Below are 23228 nucleotides of genomic sequence, written 5' to 3' on the forward strand. Positions count from 1 at the left end.
ACCATGCATTAGGTCTCAGGTTTAGTACTCCTTACAAATTTGTACCCTTATTTATTTATTTAATGTTTTTATTTCTGAGAGAGTATGTGAGCAGGGAAAGGCCAGAAAGAGGGAGACACAGAATCCGAAACAGGCTCTGAGCTAGCTGTCAGCAGAGCCCGACACGGGGCTCTAACCCACGAACTGCAAGATCATGACCTGAGCCTAAGTCAGACGCTTAACTGACTGAGCCACCCAGGCACACAAAATTTGTACCCTTAAATATCACCACTCTTCTACCTCCCTTACCCTGGTAATCACCATTTTACATCTTTAACTTTTATAGATTCCCACATATAAGTGGTATTCATACAGTACTTGTCTTTGACTCATGTTACTCAGCATAATGGGCTCAAGATCCATCCATGTTGTTGCCATCTTCCTTTCTCATGGACAGTTTAACTTATTTAACACGTTAGTCTCCTGTTTGCAGGGCCAATTTTGTGGTGTGGCCTTATTAAATATAAAGATTCATACACTGGCATCTCCTTTTTTAAAATTTTCACCCAGTTCATTTACTGTGTTTCTTATGCCTCACTCAGACTTTTCAAATCCTTTTTTGGACCCAAGTAGGATACAAATAAATGACTACTAGTATAGAGACAAAATCTTCTGTCATCTCCTACTCTTCCAAAGGCAACTCTGGAGTTGCAGAAATATCCTCCAGGGACTCTATTACCTACTTTTCAAGTTTATGACTTCTAAGATCTGGAGAAATCAACAGGGTGCACACCTACAATGCTAGGCAAGGATTCTAGAAATGTATCCCATTCCCAGATTGATTTCCTCCCTAAACTGTAAGGAATTCTAAAACATGTTGAACGGGGAGGTATACATGACAAACTAGAAGCCAAAAATCAAAACCCTACCTTGAAAGTCACAATGAAAGTCACAATAAAAGTCATGCCGGAGTATAACCAACTGTTGTGAATTGAAGCAGGTATGTTAGTTTTGCTACTGTTTTAGGAACCTAGTATGTTTTATGCATTATTACAATTGACCTCAAGGGTAACTATTAACACTGTTATTTCTAAATTACTACAAAACCCACACTGGTGGTAAAAACTTTAATTATGTTGAGGCTATCCATGTTTTCTTCTTCCCTCAAGAAAACAGGTACCTTTTAAATGTAGGTAAATGTAAACTGGTAATTGAGCAGGGTTTTTTTCCCTTTATGGGAGCTTCTTATATTCAAAACATAGTTTAAAAACATACTTTTTACCACCAAACTACCTGTTTGGCATCAATAATATAATATTGGAAAACTCTAACCCAAAATATTGACACATAATATTTGCTTAATGCTACTTAGGAATTAGGTTACTTAAGAACTGAGAAGTAATTTCAAGGATTTTACTGCTGAATCCTCAACTGAAATTTTATTCGTTGAGCTAAATAGAATATATACAGGTCCACTTAAAAAAAATAATCACTCTATGAGGCAAATTCAAATCTGCCAACGTAGTTTTAGTCTCTAACCAAACCAGCAATATAGTCAGCAATAAATATACAACGCTACCAAGTTAACTTTCATGATGGTTCTTTGTGGAATAAATGAGAAAAACAAGGTGTCAGAGTACCAGTGGGCAATTTTCTTCCTAACCCAAGTCAGCCACTGATGATCTTGTCCTAGTTGGCTCATTAGATTCCTGTGGGCTTCTTCATCTTCTTTGAGAAAAAAAATCTTACCATCAGTCTTATTTCAGACACGTAAGGTAACTGTTTTCCCATAAATACTTTAAACTCATCATTACTGGAAAAAAAAATAGTCCCCAAGACTTCTAGTAATGAATGAGTACACAAACAACATCTGGATATTAATTCCATGGTGCAAGGATTTCCTGCAAAGTACCTTTAATACGTTTGTATCGGCCGCAAGCATTAGGATGTGCTAATTTTGGCACCATCAGTTATGTGTGTAGCACTACACATTCGATAAAAGTCACCCCAACCAGTATTTATCCATGTGAATAGAAAAACTGAACAAAAACATAGTTCTGATAAAGGCTGAATTCCTAAACCCAATACAGTTTAATTTTTTTGACAACCGAGGGCTACTATCTAGGATTGTTTTGTTAATGATAAATACAGACAGGAATTATTTAGAAAATAAAGTACTTCACTGTTCTTATATATTAAGTGTCCTGCTATATAAAATATACCCTCAAGTTGTCGAAATATGTGAAATCAGTGTTTCAAATAAAAATCACAGCTATGTTACTGTTCAGCAACTCCATTCAAATAAACATCAGTACTGCATTCTCAAAAACAAAAAAAGTAACTGAGGCAAAAGCTTTGAAGTTTGCATTCTGAGTGTACAACAGAAACCCCTCACTCTGAATCCTTTAAGACTGCCCAGTCTGCTTCAGTAATCTGAATCTGCCATATCTTCAATAGGTAAAGCACTGTGCTGAGAATATAAAAAGTTATAAAAAGGCAATCATAAAAGATTAAATCTTGGTAGGCATGTCAGCTTTCTTTTAATAAAAACAAAAATAGTCATTGTCATCTAGTTAAATAAATCTCTTTTGTATAGTGTTCCAGTTATTGAAAAAGGGCCCTTAAAAAACCCAACTGCCTCAATCTTAAGCCTTACCCCTCTTGCCCCATAATACATGTTTGAAGGAAGTGTCATTTAATGTGCAAATTGGCAAAACAAATGTGGAGGAGAGGGGACTTCTTGAAATGACATGCCCGATCAAGTCTTGGTTTATTCTTTTACAATATCAACTTCCAAAAAGTAAAATAACCAAAGTACTCCTAAAAATACACAAAACAGACCTTCATCTTTGCATTCCTTTCCCAATAAACACAAAAGTATGTACAGCATGTTTAATAATATGCAATATGCAAAAGCTTTGTGTTGCTGTTAGCAACATCTATACCCACCCACCCTCCTTATTCACAAGTGTACCTCTACTAAACACAATTACATCACTAAGCCTGTTAGTTTGAAAGGGTCTTAAATTTGTTAAAGCTGGAAAATCTTTGTATAGGGGCTCCACTCATTTGACTCAAAGTTATAGACTTCCACCGTATTCAGAAATTCATTGCCATCAAAGCCTCCCACCGCATAAATGGTGCTCCCTACAGTTGTAATCCCTGCGTTGCTCCGTGGTGAAGTCATGTTTCCCATCATCTTCCATTCATTTCTAGCTGGGTCATACATCTCCACACAGCTGATGGCATGAGAACCATCAAAGCCACCACCTACAAACAATTTTCCTAAAAGAGAATAAACCAAGGTAAATCTAGAGAGAGAGGATAAGGGAAAAAACTCCTAAATCTCTTTTTGCTAAAATTGGTGGTTCTAGTAGAAATGCCTGCTCATTCTATCAAAAAATACTCGTTAAATGCCTTCCTAAAGTGACAAATAAACCCATTCATACATGGAACTGCAGCAATTTACAAGGAGAGGGGCAGCCTCTAACTGAAGCACAGTTCTCACAATTCTTTGTGTGAACTACTACTGCTGCCATTTCACAGAAGAAATGAGGCACAAGGAAGCTGGACAACTCGCCTAAAGCAGCAGCTAGTAACTGGCAAGCCAGAGTGGTTCTGTGCACAGGAGATTTTGTACTAGTCCAGTGCCTAAGAACTAAGATTCAGATAAAAAGTTATAGAAAAGCAGTTTTCAGATACTGAACGTTCTCATGAGCTTTCTAATTCTATAAAATTCTTTTGGTACAAAAACTTCTTAGAAACAGACCAAGAGTTATTACTGTTTTCAAATATATATGCAGAGCATTTCATTATTTTCAGACACACAAAATGTTAGCATTAAGCACTGTGTAGCTTTAAAAACTTCATTATTTTCTCATTTGATTGTTCCTATATCTACAACCACATATTTATAGAAGAATTGACAAGGCTCAGAGCAGGCTGCAGGTTACTTGCTGGCATGTCTACACATCTATGCTTTCAGCAGATGAGCCACAAGCTTAACTACGATTCCACTTTGTTCCCAAGACCATGCTATTTAAACTCATTATTATAACTATATAATTAAACATGTAAATCAGTACAATGGATGTGAAAAGAAAGCTGCATCCATCTAAAGATCTGTTTAAATGGTCTTAAATTTTGCTTCCAATTAGGTATGGAGTAGACAGAAGAGACCAGAATCTAGATGATTTGCACTTATTTTGCTTTACAAATAAAATTCATTAAATTCTTACTCTGAAGGAACAAACTGGAACTCTAAGATGATACATTTTGCATATGGGTTAAGGAACGGACTTAGAGAACTTCATTCAGTGAACCCATCAAAAGAGTAGTGTGTTAATGTATTATTATTTCAAGTACCGAGTCTCTCATTAGAATTAGAAATGACTTCTAAGAGACAAACCACCAATTCCCACTGCCTCAGAAACGATGGCTGCTTCTGAATTCTAATTCTACAAGTGCATAGTTATCATGGACATTCTCTTGGAATATTAGAATACACTCTTGCCACTCCCTATTCTTTACTTTTCGAAATCTCGACACTCACCATCAAGAACAGCTACGCCAGCTCCTCGCCTAGCCACGTTCATGGGTGCAATTAAAGTCCAGGTGTTATTTTCAGGATTGTAACGTTCTACTGTGTTCAGACAATTCCAAGACTCTGCACCTCCAATTATGTACAAATAACCACCAAGCTCACAGACTGCAGACTGGTGTCTACCTATAACATCAAGTCAAACCAAAATTATGACTTTATCTCCCAAAACTTTAAGTGCATATACTACACATACTACTGACTCAGAGATCTCTAAAAAAAAACACTTGACAAAAAAACCCAAATCAACTCACGAATGTTAAGAGGAGCACAGCTTGTCCACGACTTTGTTACAGGATCAAATACATCACAGTTTTTCAGTCCTTTTTGACCATATGGATCAGAGCCACCAACGATGTATAATTTCCCATTCAGAGCGCATACTCCTATGTGAGTGTAAAATAAAGTTATATATTGATAATTTAATTGCCATATTTAAATACTGATGATCTCAGAAGAAAAGTAATTTTACCTGCATTACAACGGTTAGTTCTCAATTCTGGAACAGGAGTCCAATCATCTATGGTTGGATCATACATCTCTCCACAACTCAGGTCATCTGAATGGCCATTTGATCCACCCACCACATAGAGCTGGCCCTGTGTCAAAATTACGAGATCAGAATTTCTGCCACTCTCAAGTTATGAGAAACAGCTAAACATGGATTGCTTCTTCCTGCAATAAACCACTTACCATGAGTACAGCCATTTGAAATCGAGCTCTTGGTGTTCTCATGGGAGCAAGAAAGGACCAGTGATCTGCACGTGGATCATAGCATTCAACTGTTCGAAGACATTCCTCTCTGTTATAGCCACCTGGTAAAAAAAATCCATCAAGATTCATGTTTAAGATATCAAATCAGAAGAGGGTTTCCTGTCCAGAATGATTTAGGTGATGTGCACAATGAGAAGAAGTATTTTTATCCACAAACTTATTAAGGCCCCATTAATTGATGTTTTAACTCAGGGCATGTAATAGCCAAATATTATCACTATGAGTAAATTGCTTAGTCTTGGCTTGAAAATTAGGACAAAACAATTTAGCTACTTTACAGTTTTTTAAGAATTAGAAATAGACATTTACTTAAAGGTTAGGCAATACAATAGTATTTACATTTCCTTTGTCTTTTTAGAATGTGGTAAAGTAGAATGCCAAGGAATAAGGCATATTAAACCCTCTCTTCCAGAGTTCACATGTCACAAAGCAAGCACAAATGTCCATGTAGAGGCTTAGCCAGTTGCAAGTTTCCAAGAAGAAAACACTCATCCTCTGTTCTTACCTGCCGCAATGAGCTTGCCATTCATCTCTGCTGTCCCCAGACCAGACCGTGCATACTGCATGGGAGACATGGGCTTCTCAATCAGCTCATCTGGTTGCATCTCAAAGCTTAAACTTTTAATTAGTTTTGGAGTACTCGTTGGCGAGCTCTGTGGGCTGTTTCGCCCATGAAGGAAAATTACACAGAATATACCATCCAGCACAGCCAGGCACAAGTAAGTGTTATCTGTAAGCATAAGAGTTCTTTGTTTAAGATGCAATTATTACTACTTTTGGTTGCTGTGTGATCCTGACTTGGATTCCAGATCCCAGACTGGAACGATCTGCTACTGTTTTCCAAATTTAATGGCTTCTGAGTTTTTCCCATGAATAGTCAGCTTCAAAGTTATTAAATGGTTCTGCTCAACTCTTCTTTAAAAATAAAGTCAATCTGATGAGTACACTTACTTGAAGTCTTTTCCGAAGCAACGATTTTCCACTCATGCTTAGGGCTTTGTACTGTAGCATTTGGAGAAGAGAGACATCCGGTGCTGCTACTTATCGGCTTATGGCCATTCTCACGTGGTGGCTTTTTCTGCAAAATCAAAAGGGAGCTACAGAAACCTAGCCAAAGACCATGCCTGGTGTACCTTTGTTCCTGAGCTATTCCGCAACACTGAAAAAACACCTAAAATCCTTCACCTATGTAGAATATTTAAAGCACACCTAAATTTAACACAAGCCAACACTTGCATCCTTCCATCTCCACTGAGAATTAAACAACTCCACCTACACAAGAAGCCAGGTCAGGAAAAGCTCAGCTGAAGCAAGTTGCAGATCAAGCAACTTGTAGATCAAGTATCAGAATACCTCAATGTGGGAGTGGGGGGTGGGGGGGTGGAGAAAAAATTTTAAAAAGCCCTTAATCTTCATAACCTCACAGTTCACATACTCTTTATATTAAGTATAGAACCATCTCCCAAGAGGTTAATTTAAAATGGCATGAATTATCTGAAAGATTACATTTAGCCCACTGTCTCCAAGAAACTGTCAAACCTAATTAAGTCATATATACTGATATCCTTCATACAATGCCAGCAAAAAGTGAGCAGACAGATATCCAATCCAGTCCCTCTGAGAACTATTTTTCAGGACAAAAGTGGCAGTTACAAGAAACACTTAAAAGTATATTTCTTCTGGACCACCGTATAGGTATTCTAGAGTTCTTTTCTAGACAAACTGTATCAAAAGACAAAAACAAAAAATAGTAATCAGAAGTAAAACAGTAATACTAAAAGAACCAAACAGTCACAAAAGTAGTATAGGAACACTAAGAGGGAGAAATGGGCAAAGCTACAAATTTGCAAATGATTGTAAAAGAATTACATTGTGTTCTTCTTGTGTATGAGTTCCTTTTGATGATTTTCTTCCAATTATGTTACTAGCCCTTGACACTTTTAAAGTATATGATCATATGGAATTAGAAGAGTCAAGATACCCTAAGAAGCACTACCAGATGAACAGGTACCACCCCCTTCAGTACCTGACACCAAGTGTGCTAATCCACTTATTTTGGTCCAGGGCCAGAGCCACATGGGTAGCTAAGATTTATAGCAGAAATCTGTTTCTTATGGAAGCAAAGAGCCATGTAACAACTCTTAAGAGGAAAAGATTTTGGTAGCTACTTAAAGCTGTAAAAAACTACCACAAGTTTGGTCTGGGCCAGTCAACAAGCATGGTTATAGCGTATGTTATGTTGGCTATTTTGAAAAAAGGCAGAGAATGTACCATATTAATGGTAACCATTAAATTCTACTTTGACATTTATCATAAACCTAGGTATAATTAGGCACTTTATCCACATCATCTCTTTTAATGGAGTAAGGGCAATACTGCCAATCCATTTTATAGATAACAATATTCAGAGAAGATATGCATTACCTAAGGTAATACACCTAAAATAAAGATCAGAAATTCTGAGTATAAAGCCACTCTTTTTATACTATGACAAACTTGTTTCCTCTGCTACTAGAAATTCCAAGGTATATAAAACCCCATCCCAACCTGTAGGAAGAAGGGACCCAAAGTATCATAAATTGATGATGCTTACATTCAGTGTTTTTACTGCAGTAAGAAAACTGTTCTAACATATGGACTATAACTGAGAAAAATCAATGTGAAAGAGGAAAGCAGAGTAACAACGAAGACTACTAGTGTTTTATAACAAGTCATACAGAGGTGCTGATGAACTCCTTTTTTACCTTCTGAAACATACAGATCTTTCAAATACAATCCCTTCCTCTCCCATATCTTCAGACTTTCCTGTATCAACTCCTCCCACACAGCTACCCACTGGCCCCACTTTCCTTGCCTCAGGCTCCCCAGGGGGTAATCTCTGGTGGCTGTTTCTTTTTCAACCACTACTACTTCTCAAGCTAAGATATTCTTAACCTTACTCTTTTTGGAACTTATACCCACTTAAGGTTACCAAGTGGCCTTCCAAAGCCAGAGCAGAAGAGATATTCATAACCATCTTTTACATGACCTCCAAAAGAATGATTTGACACAATTAACAATTTAGTCCTCCTTCAAACTTTCTCTGCTTATGTTAGCTAGCTTTCTAACACAATTTGATTCGAATTTCCTCATTCTTAATGGCTTCTCAACCTCTTTTCCTATTCTTCAAGCCTAATGTGTCCCCTTATCCTATTTTACTTCATGATCTTTATCCACGGAAGCACCTTCTAAAGAGTCACATCAGAATCCTGCTTTCTCAAGATCCTCCTTTTCTTTGATTTTCTTACTCTAAACAATCACTAAGGACTCACTCAACCTTCAAAACTATAAATGCTTAGAGTCCACTTTTCCTCCTTCATGCTCCTGGACCAAGCCCTCATTTTTTTTTTTTTTTTTAAATTAAACTACTGCTTGTAGTAATCTATACATTGGTCTCACAAGCTTTAATCTACCCTCTGTACTTGGCCATAAAAATATAAGGGTTTAATGCAACCATTTAGTAAACTAAGAAAAACGAAACCACAGATCAGCTGAAGTCCCATGACCCAGAGACCACCTGGTAGTTAACCACGGGTCTAAAATGATTAGACCTCTGCTGCACAGAAATATAGTAATTTAACAAATGCCCTATTGGTGGACAACTGCCCAGTTTTTCACTGTTGTTATTAAAGTTGTGAAATATATCTATGTTCAGGGGCCCCTGGGTGGCTCAGTCAAGTTAAGCATCCAACTCTTGATTTGGGCTTAGGTCTTCATCACGCAGTCGTTGAGAGCCCTATGTGGGGCTCTGTGCTCACAGCGCAGAGCCTACGAGATTCTCTCTCCCTCCCTCTCTGCTCTTCCCCCACTCTCTCTCAAAATAAACAAACATTAAAAAAAAAAAAAGAAAAGAAAACAGATCTGTTTGTGTCACTCAACTCTGAAAGTTCCCCACCACCTGCAGGATAAAGTGTAAGCCCTAATCAGGTGGCATTTACCTACTTTCCCAATCTTGTGACTTGCCATTCTAAAGCTATCATCCTTGCACAGGTAGTTTTTGCTATCTGACAAACTTTCCTCTATCTGCTGCTTTGCAAACTCCTCTAAATCCAAAGACTGCTCAAATGTTGCCTCCTCTGTAAAAGTTCCCTAGTTTCTTTCCTCTTGGCTCCTCTATCCCCTCCCCTTTATACCTTTTGTAGATCCCTCTTCTAAGACTGTACTGTTTTAGTCTACTACTATAAGACGGCCCAGCAACCAGAAACTGTCTCTTACATATTTTTGTGTCCTAACATCATGGCCTGCCACTTGAAAAAGTAACTTAAAAAAAAAAAAGGATCTTTAGAGTACAAGGGAAAATATCCTAAATGTTCAAAATGCAAACTATGAGAACAAAGTTCCCAACTAATTTAAACACAAACACTTTCTGTGAAAAATATAGATACTTGGCCACTATTGCCACAAAATACCTGATAACATCACCATTCAGGTCACTTCTGCGTCTACATTTATCTTCTGTTAAAGAGAAAACACCCCTTAAAACTACGTTAACTGGCCTACTTTAGTTTATCCCTCACAAATACAATGTTGAAGCTAAAGGCCAAGCAAAAAGAATGCATACCGTATGACCATTTATATATATTTCAAAGGCAAACTCCTCTATAGTTTCAGAAGTTAGAATAATGGTTTCCTTTAAGGCTGTGTGAGGAGGTGACTGGGAAGAGGCAAGGGAAGGCTTCCAAGGCCACAGAAATCTCTTCTTGACCCAAGCAGTGAACTAGTGGGTTCACTATTTGACACTTATGATTTGTGTCCTTTTCTCTAAATTTTTGTCCAGAAACTAAGAAAGTTTTATGCCTTGAGTTTTTTTTTTTTTTTTAACAACTGGGTCTAACAACACCCATTCCCTGTTGCAAACAACTATTTTTTGTAATCTAACAAAAAAAATCAATTTCTATATTGCTTCATCTTACTGGCCATTTTTCTTACTACCTATAAATCCTATTTCATTGAGGAAAAAAAATCTAAATGTGGTTTCCTAATTTGCTGAATTTCTTTTTATGTGGCAAAACAGTAGTAACTCTAAGAAAGATATGCTTGTTTTGTCCTGAAAATGTTTCTGTTCGGTTATACCAATGAAATTCTTCCACTTTCCTTTCTTAAAGGAAAATTTCAGTATACTAGAAAATGCTCTAATCACATTTTAACCTGAGGTTACCTCAGATGTGCAATGTGTACCTGCACAAACTGAATGTGGTCATCATCACTGCCAAACACCTCAGCCTGTCCATCTAGTAGGTTCCCATCAAGCAGCTTGTGATCAGCTGAGTAGTACAAGGTTTGAACCTGCAAAACAGCAACAGAACACCCATGTGGCTACCGTCTCCATGGCTACTCCACTAGTATGCAGATGACACAGACGCCTCCAGGTAACCTCCAGTGTGCTTCTTGAACTTCTTGACATCTTGCTCTGGCAGGATCCCGAAGTAAAGAAAATACATGTCATGGTTGTAAAAATTTAAAAAACAAAAATAAAATACAGAATCTTCTAACACTGGCCGAAGAGTCCTTGGCTTGATTGGCTTGAAAGAAATCTTCATTTTTCCATAGCTTCTATTATATAGCATTAAAAAAAAGGCACTAATACAATATATAGGCTCTTAAAGCATATACATATTTACAATAAAATATGGACTATGAAGTGCTCTGATATGCATTAACATATTTCTGTCCTGTATGCAATGTCAAGAAAAACAGATAAAAAGCAAAAAAAAAAAAAACCTCTAAACAAGCTGTAGAGACACCTCCCTCAGCAGATGCAAACATATGGTCAATGCACCTGATTTTCAAGTGGGAAATGATATAAAGTGTAAAAATCACCTGTTAGCGTTCTTAGAACATAATGCTAACAGTACGTTTCAAGGCCTAACAGACCCGGAAAGCCTTTAGTGAAATGACAAATTCAAGGTCACTGCTCCATCTGCATATGTTTAATTCCCACCATTTCTCCATCAAATTTTTCTTGTGTTAATTTTCAAAAGTAGCCCAAGTTAAGTGAATGACTATATGTATGAACAACCGAATTGAAAAACACAAAGCTTTAAAGAATCCTGTAAAGGAGTAAACACCATTAAATCATCATCGTTCTCTGCCCACAGCGGATTTTTCTTAGGAGAACTGGGGCAGGACTGCTGCTTCTTTACGTGTCAATACACTTGAGGTTTCTTCTTGTTTCTTCAGTCTTGGGTATCCTAGTTTTGTTAATAAACCTATGGGGAGATAAATCAATGGGGAGGAACAACCATTAGAAGCTTTTACCTACTTATCAAATTTAAGCAAAAACCTGTGAAGAAAAATTAAGAATCTACAGAAAATTTCAGTACCACCTCCCATTTCTAAAGCAAATTACATGCTACTTTAAAGGAAGTTAACAGCACATAATAAGCAAAGAAATAAAAAAAGAAAAGCAGAAGACCAAACTGAACAGTTCATTCAGCTCACCTGGACACCCCCCCTGTTTCTCAGCTTAGGGGTACCTATAGCAAAATTTAAATTCTTTAGGGTCATGGTTATAAAATAAAAGTGAAAGGGAATCCTTCATGTTATAGCAAAATAATTAAGAATTGTTGAATCCCATTTACTTTAAAACTAACCTCTTCCATCAGCTCTTCCAGACTGTCTCCATTCTCCCAGATGCTACGCTGCACCCAGTTGATTACCTTTGTATACAATTTGCCATTGCTGGGCAAGCAAACATTATCTTCAAGCATTACCTCCAACTACAGTCGGGAAAAAACAAGGACACATAGATCAGTGTTGAGCCTCTTAATTCTCAGCTTAATGTTCAATTTCCTAGTAAAACGGTCACAGATGCCCAATCTCATCCCATACACTTATTCTCATTTGTAAGAAAATCAGTAGCCAAAAGATAAAGAAAACAAACTGAGATGCAGCAAACTGTTACACTGCTAAAAAATGACAGTATCATTTCAATGTACTTTTTCACAACCATTACTTACATGCTTGAAACATGGACAAAGATTCAGCAACTGAAAATAAGTAGTTAGATCTTTATAAATTTTACTCCTTACCTTTAGCCGTGGAAGTTTAAGAAACTCTTCCTCTTCTGAAATTTGTAACAAATGCTCCTGAATGTAAGCATCAACTTTATTCAACAAACGGTTGTCTCCCATACAACTTGCAAAATTTCGGTAAGAGATGCAGCTTGTAACATCCATTCTAGATAGTAGATAATCACCACAAACCTGGGAAAAGAAATACACAAGTGACCACACTTACATATATTTTATTTAATGAATACTTAATACTCAATGTGTAAGCATTCTTTGAAGATACAAAGATGAAGCAAACACCACTGCCTTAATAGAACAACTTTAAAAGAGAGAAGAACCTATGTATACAAACAATAAACAAAGGATGTCATACAAATGTCTAAGTTGTTTATGGAAAGATGCAACAAACTGAAATGCTGTGATAACGCATATGCAATGTGTAGATAAGTATTTCTAACTAGAATAATTAGATAAGGCTTCAACATGAAGGCAGTATCTGAACTGGGATCTACACAAGAGATGATGTTGACTGCAGACAGAAGTAGGGAAGCAGTTGGGAATAATTTAGTTTGGCTGGAGCAAAAGATAAGTAGGAAAATAATTTTGGAAGCAAAGCAACTACATTAGGGAAAACTTGCAATGCTAACTTGAGGGGTATGTGCTATAAACCACAGAAGGATTTTTAAGCAAAGGAGGGACATTACAGGAAGGGCCAGGAAACTTCCTCTTAAAGGGTTTAGGCTTTTGGGTCATTAATGTCTTTGTCACAACTACTAAATTCTGTCAACTGCAGGTGGAAGCAGCCAGAGACCATATGTAAATAAAAGCTGTGTTCCAATAAAACTTTCTAACAAACAACCGGCTTGAGGCTTGCAGTTTACTGACCCCCAATTAGCGAATTAAATGCTTTTTATTCTATGAATTATTAGGCAGTTTTCAATAGCGTTACATTCTAGGAGTACTTTTACAGAGGAACTCCCAAGTGTAGAAGAACAGTGAACTGAGAATATTAAGTTCCACGATTAACTCTTGAGAAAAACAAGAAGATTTTAAATGTTTATTTATTTATTTTTTTTTTTGAGAGAGAGAAAGAGAAAGGGAGAATCCCAAGCAGGCTCCAAGCCCAGCACAGAGCATGACAGAGAATGGAGCGCTGACACGGGGCTTGATCCAACTGCGAGATCATGACCTGAGCTGAAATCAAGAGTCTGATGCTTAACGGACTGAGCCACCCAGTCACCCCAAGAGTATTTTAAATCCGGCTACGAGTGACTGACACAGCTACCCAGCCAGTGAAGATTACTGGAAGAGCAAGAGTTTATCTCAAATTATCTGAGAGGACATTATGACCTTGCTACTTTACTAGAGTAACTAGCTAAAATAACATTCAGTTCTAAGAGGGGCCATTTTCAAGTTCTTGAGACTAACAAACGTCTTATGACAAATTATGCATCTTAACTATGTAAAAGCAGACTTGTTATTAACAGTCCTCCTTAAATGTTACTTCTGGTAACACTACCTGCTTTACTCGGTCCATCTTCAGCTTTTTTGCTGCAGAATAAACATCTTTCACTAATTCCTTATCGGCTTTCAACCTATTAAAGAAAAGTTCTTTATCACTTGGATACCAAGGTCTTAAAACACAGATACTACTTAATTCAAATACATTTAGAGGGTTGGAATTTCCTGATGACATCCCCTAATTATACAATTTATAAAGTACTTACTGAGCAGTGTAGGCATAATTCAGTAAGACTTCAACAGCTTCTGGATTGAGATCATCAAATTTAACATGGGAAATTCCATGAGGATCACTATCACTATTAAAGATCTCAAATAAATAGGGACTGCAGCAAGCCAGAACTGCTCTGTGTGCTAACATCTCATGGCCACAGACCTGAAATTGTGAGGAATTACAATTAGAAGTACTATGGATGATTTGTTTCTCTAGTTAATTACCACATCAGGTCCTTTATCTAATATTTATAGCTAAATCATTGTTTTTTGAAGTTCTTTCATCAAATGCCTATCATGAAAAAGAAAATAAGCATATCCAAAAACTGCTTTTAGTAATAAAATATTAATTTTGTAGCTTTCCAAGTAAGTTTAAATACCTGAAGTCGAACATCACAGAACTGGCCACTTTTCCTCAGGGCATTTAATTTGGCAACAGAAGACTCAATAAAATTTTCGTCTTCAAACATTAAATATCCGTTGGGTATCATTTTTCCTTATAAATCTGGCTAAAGGGCACAAAGAAAGCCAAACTGTTTTACTAGTGAACAGTGATCTTTATAATTATACCTTAAAGAGTAATACAGTATTTTTCTTTTCAAATTCTATCCTGTCAACATCACAAAAATTTTATTACACAAAAACACTGCTGAAACAACACTGGCACTAGATATCCAAGTCTTTGTACAGCTCTATTTTGGTCCTAAGTCTTTGAGTATCTCAACAATTTGCCCAGGTTTCCCTGCACGTTCACTGGGAGGGGGAAGAAATGTAAACGCAGCCCTGACCAAACCTATACAATTAGCAACTTAAGAAGCTTAGGATGTAAAGTGACCATCACTTAGAAGTTTCCTTGATTTGGGTTGCTGTCATTCCTTTACTCCCAAATGAGAGAAACTGATAAATAAGGCAAACTTAAATCTTTCCCCTTTGCAAGTTTTAGATATTCCAAATCACTTATTTCCTAAGATTACATGCTAGACACTTAATGTTCTTTTAAAAAATGTCCATTTCACCTTGTGAACTAATGGCTATACAAATCCATCACTAAAAAGCAGTAATAGATTTCAGTTTGCCCTGATTTATTTAAATTCAAAATAGTTTACCGAAAGAAAAACAGAAAAAGTTTTTTTTCTAAAAATGATTACTGACTTCCCCTTTAGAAAAATTATGAAAGCCTGTTAGTGTACTGGCATAGTCTTCTGAAAAACAATGTGTCTTAATGTTTCATTGGGCATGAATATTCACTTACCTACTGAACTGGTGAGAAATGTTTTTCTGAGATGTCTTAAATAATCCAAGGACAAAGGAGTGTTAAAACTCAGTACTTCCTCAAGGTATGAAGACGGGTGGTTGAAGTGAAGGCAGAGGTGTCTTAAGCTCTAATGGTGATTCCAAAACTATCAGGCTTGAAATGATGTAATCAAGTCCTTAAAAGCTATAGACATGAATTTCTTCTGTGATAATCATGCATCATAATCTGTAATAATGACAAAATTTAGATACTCAGAATGATCAAAGACTGTCATTGATCTAAGTGGATTATATCATACAAAGTCCTTATCTCAAAGGAATGCTGATGTAGACGGCTCTAACAGAAAATAACCAATACAAACGCAACTATACATAAACATTTTTCACTTAACCAGCAACTATTCCGGTGATCAAAAACAAAACAAAAACAAAACACTCGTCCCTGGAAGACAGGAGCTAATAACGTTTTATCATTTAAGTGAAATATGTAAGCACAAGATTAAAGAACAAATACAAATATTGGTTAAATCTAATATTCTTTACTATAAGATTCTATTAGGTTCCTGTCCATTTTTTAACCAGCCTGCAAGCAACCTTTGGGCATCATTCCCACACATGTATAATACAATGTTACAGTCAAACCAGATCTACTATTCCCCAAAATGTGGTCTGCTCTTCCCATTCTCTGTACCTTTGCTCAAAGTGTTCTCTCTTCTTGGAATACTCTTAATCCAACCTCTGCCAGATGAAATCTTACCTCCATAGAGCCCCTCCCAATACCCCCAGTTGAGAGAAGTTTCTTCCTGTCTTCCATATATTGAGCCCTCTCTGAAAGGTATGTGTCATCCCGCTAATCTGTTCTGGCTTTGGCTTCTGTGGGCCTCCTTATCTTCCTTGATTTAAGGTCCTGGAAGGCAGAGCCTCTTTGTATCCATCTCCTCACTACCAAAATAACTAGCCTAGAAACTTAAATATAAAGATGAGCACTTTGTTGAAATGAACTAAATAAATAACAGGGAAAATATTGATATCTGTTCTTTGTATGGTCCTTTTTCTCATTTACAGTAATAAACTACCAATGGAATAGTTCTGGTCCAAACCAAATCTGCAAAGTAATCACATTCGGCCCTCCTACCTCATTTACACGTCATCAACTACAAGTGTCAAATCAGATGGTACTTTTTATTTTTTAACCACCTGAACTGCTATGACACCACTGTCTAATTCAGGAAACCAGAACCAAATAAACTATTTGAAACATGTGCATACTTTTTAAAGTGGACATCTTAAAATTACCTGGATCTTCCATATACATCAATCACATGCAGAATTCTAAATCTAACAATTATATTCGGGTGAATGAATAATCACTTAGCCCAGAATCCACTGGAGGCTGGTCCAACTCTAATTGAACAAACTGTTAAGTTCAACACATGCACAGTCTGTAATGGATCTGGATCCCACATGTCCTAACTGGTTTCTCCATAACTTAGGTTCTATTTCAAGGAAACCTGAGTAATTCTGACTCAGGTTGGGATTGTTGTCAATACTTACCCCTGCAATGAAACTGTATCATACCATTATGTAATATTGATTTCCTCTGCTCTACAGTTGCACCTAGGTTAGTTTGTTCAGCTTTTAAGAAATCAGTTCTAACAAATGATTTCCAATTACCACACAATTCCACGTACACAGAAAAAACACTATCCTAAGGAAAACTTCAAACATTTTCAGCCAAGACCCAGCTCAAATTAAGAAAATTTTTATATATATGGTATATACTGGGGTGGCCAATCCACAGACATAGGTCGTAACTCCTCACTTCAGTTCCATAAGCTGCTCTTAAAAAAGAAGGGTGAACGGGGTGGGTAGGACAGGGGACCCTCCATGCAAATTAGGGCAATATATTTAAAATGTGCTTTTTGAAAAACCATAAACATGATGATACAGAGATTTAGAAACATGTTAAACACCGACCAGTTTTATTCGTTATTCAGTGTTTATCTGTAACCTAGTCTTAATCTAACCAAGAATAAAAATGGTATCTATTTGGGGGGGGCGGGGAAGATATGGTTAAAATCACTTCAGTCCATTGGAAGAAAACACTGGAAAACTTCTACAGCAACTCTTAGCATACAAATTTGTACAATACTATTAATTTTGCAACAGAGTTCTACTACCTTTAGTACTTGAGGACTTTCTAGTATATCAATATCAGTATGATCTTCATCTCTTTAATGATTAATACAACCCTATCCCATTTTAAGAGCTAACCCAAGATCACTTGACATTTAAGTTAATGCAACAAACTTACTCAGTTACTGTCCTCACATACTGTGGGTCTCATCCACAGTACTACTTTCACCCACTCCTAAGCTGGAGGAGGTCATATGAACTCCTGCCTAAAAACCATGTCTTGGAGTTGTTCACATTTCACTTTCACTACAGTAAGCATTTGGCAAAGTGAGTTTCAGAATACTTTAAAAATTTACAGAAGATCTCAGTTTGCTCTACGAAACTCAAGCTCAGTAGCTGGTGGAAAAAAAATGTGGGCACATTTTTTTTCTTTGAAAGCCCTAACCAAAGGCCCCACCATCCTAGAGTTATATGAAAGAATAAAACTTAAAATCTTCTTTGGTGTTTAAAGGGTAGAAAAATACTAATTCAAAGGAATATGAACCCCTATGTTTATTGCAGCATTATTTATAATAGCCAAACTATGAAAGCAGCCTAAGTGTCCATCAATAGATGAATGGATAAAGATGTCAGGCACACATATGTGTACACACACACACACACACACAATGGGGTATTACTTAGCCATAAAAAAGAATGAAATCTTGCCATTTGCAACATAAATAGATTCAGAGAGTATAACGCTAACCAAAATACACCAGAGAAAAACAAATACATGATTTCACTCATACATGGAATTTTTTTTTTTTAAATATTTTTATTTATTTCTAGGAGAGAGAGAGAGAGACAGCGTGAGCAGGGGAGGGTCAGAGAGAGAGGGAGTCACAGACTGAAACAGGCTTCAGGCTCCGAGCTGGCAGTCAGCACAGAGCCCGACGCGGGGCTCGAACCCACGAACTGCGAGATCATGACCTAAGCGAAAGTCGGACGCTTAACCGACTAAGCCACCCAGGCGCCCCTCACTCATACATGGAATTTAAAGAACAAATGAATGAAAGAAAAAGAGAGACAAACCAAAAAATAGACTCTTAACTATAGAGAACAAACAACAGACGGTTACCGGAGAGCAGGTGGGTGGGTACAGGGATGAGTGAAAAAGGTGAAGGGGATTAAGAGTACACTTCTCTTAATGAGCAATGAGCAACATATGGAACTGCCTGAATCACGTTACTGCACACCTGAAACTAATGTAACACTGTGTTAACTATACTGGAATTAAAAAAATTTTTTTTTTTTTTTAATTTTTATTTATTTCTAGGAGAGAGAGAGAGAGAGAGACAGTGTGAGCAGGGGAGGGTCAGAGAGAGGGAGATACAGACTCCGAAACAGTCTCCAGGCTCTGAGCTGGCAGTAAGCACAGAGCCCGACACGGGGCTCGAACCCACGAACCGCGAGATCATGACCCAAGCGAAAGTCGGACGCTTAACCGACTAAGCCACCCAGGTGCCCCATATACTGGAATTAAAATTAAGAAACGTTTTCTTTGGTACTTAAAATATACATTCAACTAATCCACTTTTAAAGTTAAAACTGGGTCAGATACAATATATTCCGGTAAATACATTTCAGTTCCTTCATATGGCCAGTCTAAGAAAAGGGAAGCAGAAGACTCATAAATGAGTAATTAAACGACTTTAGCAACCACCAGAAGCCCACATGTTATATTACCACAGACCCCCAAAAGATCAGCTTAACTGAAATACAATTCAACAGGTCTTATCCAAGAGTTGTAAAAAAGGTAGGCACAATATGGCCTCCCCTCCAAATTCTTTTTGGGCCTCCAAAAAGAAGGTAAGTGGAAGATAAAATGTTATCACCAAACTTTCAAAGCATCCTTAAAAGCTCAAGACAAATTACAAATATTAAAGTTTCAAGGTAATCTTTTGAAGGCAGCCCACACAAAAAATAAACTCTATTTTTAAAGGACTTTATAATAATACAAAGTAAATCTTTGTAAAACCAAAAGTTACAAATTCCCAGGGTCACCTCTGAAATGACTGTCACCAGCATCTATATCAAAACTCACCAAACTCACTCACTTGCTCCATCCTCACCGTTCTGTAATTCTCACACATCCACAAACATTTATGGCACCAAACATACGGCAGGCACAATTTGGAATGGGATGCTCATAATACCAATGGAGTTAATTCCATTCCTCAGCCCTGAATACTTCACAGACCAACCAAAAAGACAGATAAGACAGATAAATCAAGCAGTGAAAACAGCTCAAACAAAAGAGGAAAGGGGTATGACAGCCTACATATTCCAGAAACTGGAGCCATCAGGATGCATACGGTAGAGGGGGAGAGGAAGTAAGAAAGATCAATGCTAAGGTTTAAACAATGCTGGAGGATAGAAAAGAATTATAGCAAGAACATTCTAGCAGAAATGTGGGGGATGGTCTGGAGTAAAAGGTAATATATGGAAGCAGGCACATTAAGATATTATATACCCCTATTTACTAATAACTAAGGCAGTAAGGATATTTTAGCTTGGGTATGTGTGGGATCCTTATCAAAATTAGTACCAAAATTAGAATTCAAAACAACCTAACAGTTATCTTTAGTTTGTCGCGTGCTCAAAATTAGGAAGGAAGAATAAGAATTTGCTTTTTATGCTAAGGTACCTGTTGGGTATCCAGATTGATACCAAAAGTGTAAGAATACTGATCTGATAGGTGGGAAAATACCGATAAGGTTTAGAAATCATTTACGAGGTGGTGACTCAAGCTTACAAGTGAAGATGAGCCATGTATTTTCTCTGCTAACAAAAACCCAGAGTTCACTTCCTTGTTCACAATTTCTCCATTCACACTCTCTAGCACAAGAAGGTAGGAGGATCTTCAGCCTCTAAGAATTCCTTCCTGGAGATTTGACTATAAGACCATCTTGTTGAAAAGTCAATGAAATGACTTTCAGGGGAGCTTCATCTTAGTAATTCATCTTAGTGATTAAGACACTTCTCCAATAAGAGACCATTTTACATTAAAAACCACATTTGTAAAATGACATCAATTGCCACCTAAACTGTATCTCAAGCAAGAAAAACAAACCCCCACTCCAAAGTGGCCAAAAAGACACTAATTTAGGAGTGCCTGGGTAGCTCAGTCTCCAACTCTTGATCTCAGCTCAGGTCTTGATCTCAAGGTCGTGAGTTCAAGCCCAGTGTTGGGCTCCATGCTGGGCATGAAGCCTACTTTAAAAAACAAAAAACAAATATAAAGAAAAAAAAAAAGACCGCAATTTAAAACTAAAACCAAAACCTGGGATCCTGTTTTGGGGGGTAAAGTTAGAAAAACAGAACTACAAATTAAACTGAATTTAAAAATTACTATCAACTACAGAGATTTCATATGTTGGAAAAACACAGAGGAAAATCATTCTGGTACTCTTTTAAGTCAATGGTTCTAGTCTGGTTTTACTCACCAACTACCAATTATAGACATTTGATAAGTAGCCTGGCAGATGCCATTAAACGATACTATTGTTAATCCAATTCTAAATAGTCAGTGTTTGCCTCATCTCCAGATACACAAATACAACTGCTCCCCTCATCATCTTTAAGACAGAGTTTCAGCAGGATGATGCCTAAAGCTATTCACCAGTATTTTGCTATCCTTAAATAACTGCTTGTTCTAGAATTATTAAAAACTATGGCTTCTGATAGTCTAGTCCATGCTGTACTTGTTCAACTGTTAATAGTACTAGGCTTCCAGAGCTGTTACTTCTTACTAGACAGAAGATCACCACACACAAAGTCCTCAAAGAACCGCTTGATACCATGGCATTCTAATCCTCCATCGCTGGCATCAGACATTAGGAAACAATGACTTTAGGCATCTGATTTCTACTTGCTATGGGTTTGGAAACGTCAGCTGTTTCAACAATAGATCTATTATGAACCGGGGAAAAATCAAATCTATTTCTAAAATATTTGTGGTTAAGTCTACTTACCGTTCTCAATCTGATACTGCCCGATACTTTCCTACCATTAAGAACTTATATCAAACACTCTTCTGCAAGACGCGTGCAAGGACGGAAAAGGAGCAAACCTCTCCGCCAAATGCTTTGGTAAAAATGGAAGTGGCGATCGCCCCAGAGTGACTGGAGTGTCCGGTAGCCCCAGGCCTTCCCCGCGCGGCCTGGCGGGCGCCCACTCCCAAGGCTGGAAGGCAAGGCGCCCAGCGCCCGCACACCCCCGGCTGGGATTGGCCGGCCAAGCAGTCATTCAGCGCCGACACGTCAGGGCAGCCGCTCCCTCCCTCCTCCCGCCCTCTTCTCCCCGCGCTTGGCAAGAAAAGCGGGCAACGTGGAGCGGGAACAAAGGACCCCGCGGCCCACGGCGATCCCGGACGCGGTGCCACCCCACCCCAGGCCCCAGGCCCCCATGCCGCCTGGGGCCGGCTCCCCACCCACATGCGCCGGGTCCTGGGAGGTCTCTCGGGGAAGACAGTGTAGACCTCGGTTAGACCCAGACGCTAGGAGTCGAATCCGGACACCGGGAATAGAGATTCCCGCGTCCTCCTTCCGGTAGTCATTCCTGCCCCGTGGCGCCCTGACCCAGGCCCACGAGGTTCCCTCGAGCAAGAACTCCCCGCCCTATTTCCTCGGCACCCGCCTCGGCCGCCAACGCGACCCGGCAACCATGGCAGCGCCAGGAGCGCGGGCCTCGCGCGGCGCCCGCTCCTCGCCCCCAGAAAGCGGCGGCAGCGGCTTGGAGCGTCCTCCCCCGGGACCAAGGCGCCGCTCCGCGTCTCGCACCGTCTCCCCCAGCCGCCCGCGCCATCGCTCAGCAAAGGACTCCGGTCGCGCCCCCGTCCTCCTCCGCTGCCTAGGACCTGCGCGTATTACCTGGTTCATCTCTGAAGAGATGGAAAAACTCATGTCTGGTGCTTCGATGGGGAGCAGGAGGAAGCGGGCGGGAATCGGCGCAACGGAAAGCGCCTCGAGGCCGCGGAGGGGGGGGAGCGGTCGAGCGGGACGACGAGCGGCCAGTCAGTGGAGGCTGCGAGGACGGGGCAGCGCCACCGAGGCTTCGCGGGGACTCGCTCGCTGGCACTGCCGCGCCAAAGCAGCAGGCGGAGAAACTGTGCCGAGCAGCTCCGAGCGACCGACCNCACCCTCGCTGCGCCCTTGCGGACTGCGCCGGAACTGGTTTCCTCCAGCCGCCCTCACCTGTTCTGCCTCCCCCTAGAGGCACAATAGCCGGAGCTCAGACGTGGGAGATGAGATTTCCCGACGTCGAATTTACATCCAGGCAACCGCCCGAGACTGGCGCTGGCCGCTGTGGAACTGAGTGTGATGGGCCGTGGGTTCCTACCTTTGTTGGAGGGTGGGGGGAGTGAGGAGGGGGCGTGGAGATTGTGAGAAGACAGGCACGCTGGGGGAAGACGCGGTGAGAAGACTCAGTAATAGAAAAAAAACAACAACAACAAACCATTGAGAGGTCAGAGAAGGCCTTCTATTCTATTAGTGTTGCTATAAAAACCTCCGGGTTTCTGCTTTGTCTGAGGGCGGCTATCCCTTCGGAGAACAGGCCGTTCTTTGCTGGTCTCGCCCTCTTTTGGAAGAAGAGAATCGGCTGGAGAATCGGCGGTCCCCATCCTAACCTTCTGGGGCCTTTTAGACCTCATGCCA

The 23228-nt window shown here is 39.0% G+C and overlaps 1 protein-coding gene across 3 annotated transcripts; it reads right to left on the reverse strand.

Annotated features, from left to right (window-relative positions):
• Positions 1-1856: 1856 nt before the first annotated feature.
• Positions 1857-22858, reverse strand: IVNS1ABP (influenza virus NS1A binding protein). Of its 3 annotated transcripts, none has more exons than XM_077763272.1 (15): positions 22767-22858; positions 15392-15619; positions 14520-14648; positions 14133-14302; positions 13925-14000; positions 12424-12597; positions 11986-12111; positions 10571-10678; positions 6305-6431; positions 5859-6083; positions 5273-5394; positions 5052-5178; positions 4834-4965; positions 4532-4705; positions 1857-3264 (listed from the first exon to the last, which is right to left on the reverse strand). In XM_077763272.1, exons 3-15 carry the CDS (start codon positions 14628-14630, stop codon positions 3011-3013), a joined length of 1926 nt encoding a protein of 641 aa, XP_077619398.1. In that variant the 5' UTR covers positions 14631-14648; positions 15392-15619; positions 22767-22858; the 3' UTR covers positions 1857-3010. The 3 variants fall into 3 exon arrangements, with proteins under 3 accessions (XP_077619398.1, XP_077619397.1, XP_077619399.1); XM_077763271.1 differs by lacking the exon at positions 22767-22858 and adding an exon at positions 22443-22710; XM_077763273.1 differs by lacking the exon at positions 22767-22858 and adding an exon at positions 21546-21681.
• Between the last annotated feature and the right edge of the window lie 370 nt (positions 22859-23228).

The sequence above is a fragment of the Crocuta crocuta genome, unplaced genomic scaffold, assembly GCF_008692635.1.
Source record: "Crocuta crocuta isolate KB4526 unplaced genomic scaffold, BGI_CrCroc_1.0 scaffold3, whole genome shotgun sequence".
NCBI lineage: Eukaryota > Metazoa > Chordata > Mammalia > Carnivora > Hyaenidae > Crocuta > Crocuta crocuta.

Excerpts from the sequence above, each read along its gene's own strand:
- IVNS1ABP (XM_077763272.1), bottom strand. The coding sequence starts at position 14,630 with ATGATACCCAACGGATATTTAATGTTTGAAGACGAAAATTTTATTGAG. Across the intron at positions 10,679-11,985 it reads TGGAAGAGCTGATGGAAGAG|GTTCAAACCTTGTACTACTC; the intron begins GTTAGTTTTAAA and ends GCTGTTTTGCAG. Across the intron at positions 6,432-10,570 it reads ACCACATTCAGTTTGTGCAG|AAAAAGCCACCACGTGAGAA; the intron begins GTACACATTGCA and ends TTGATTTTGCAG.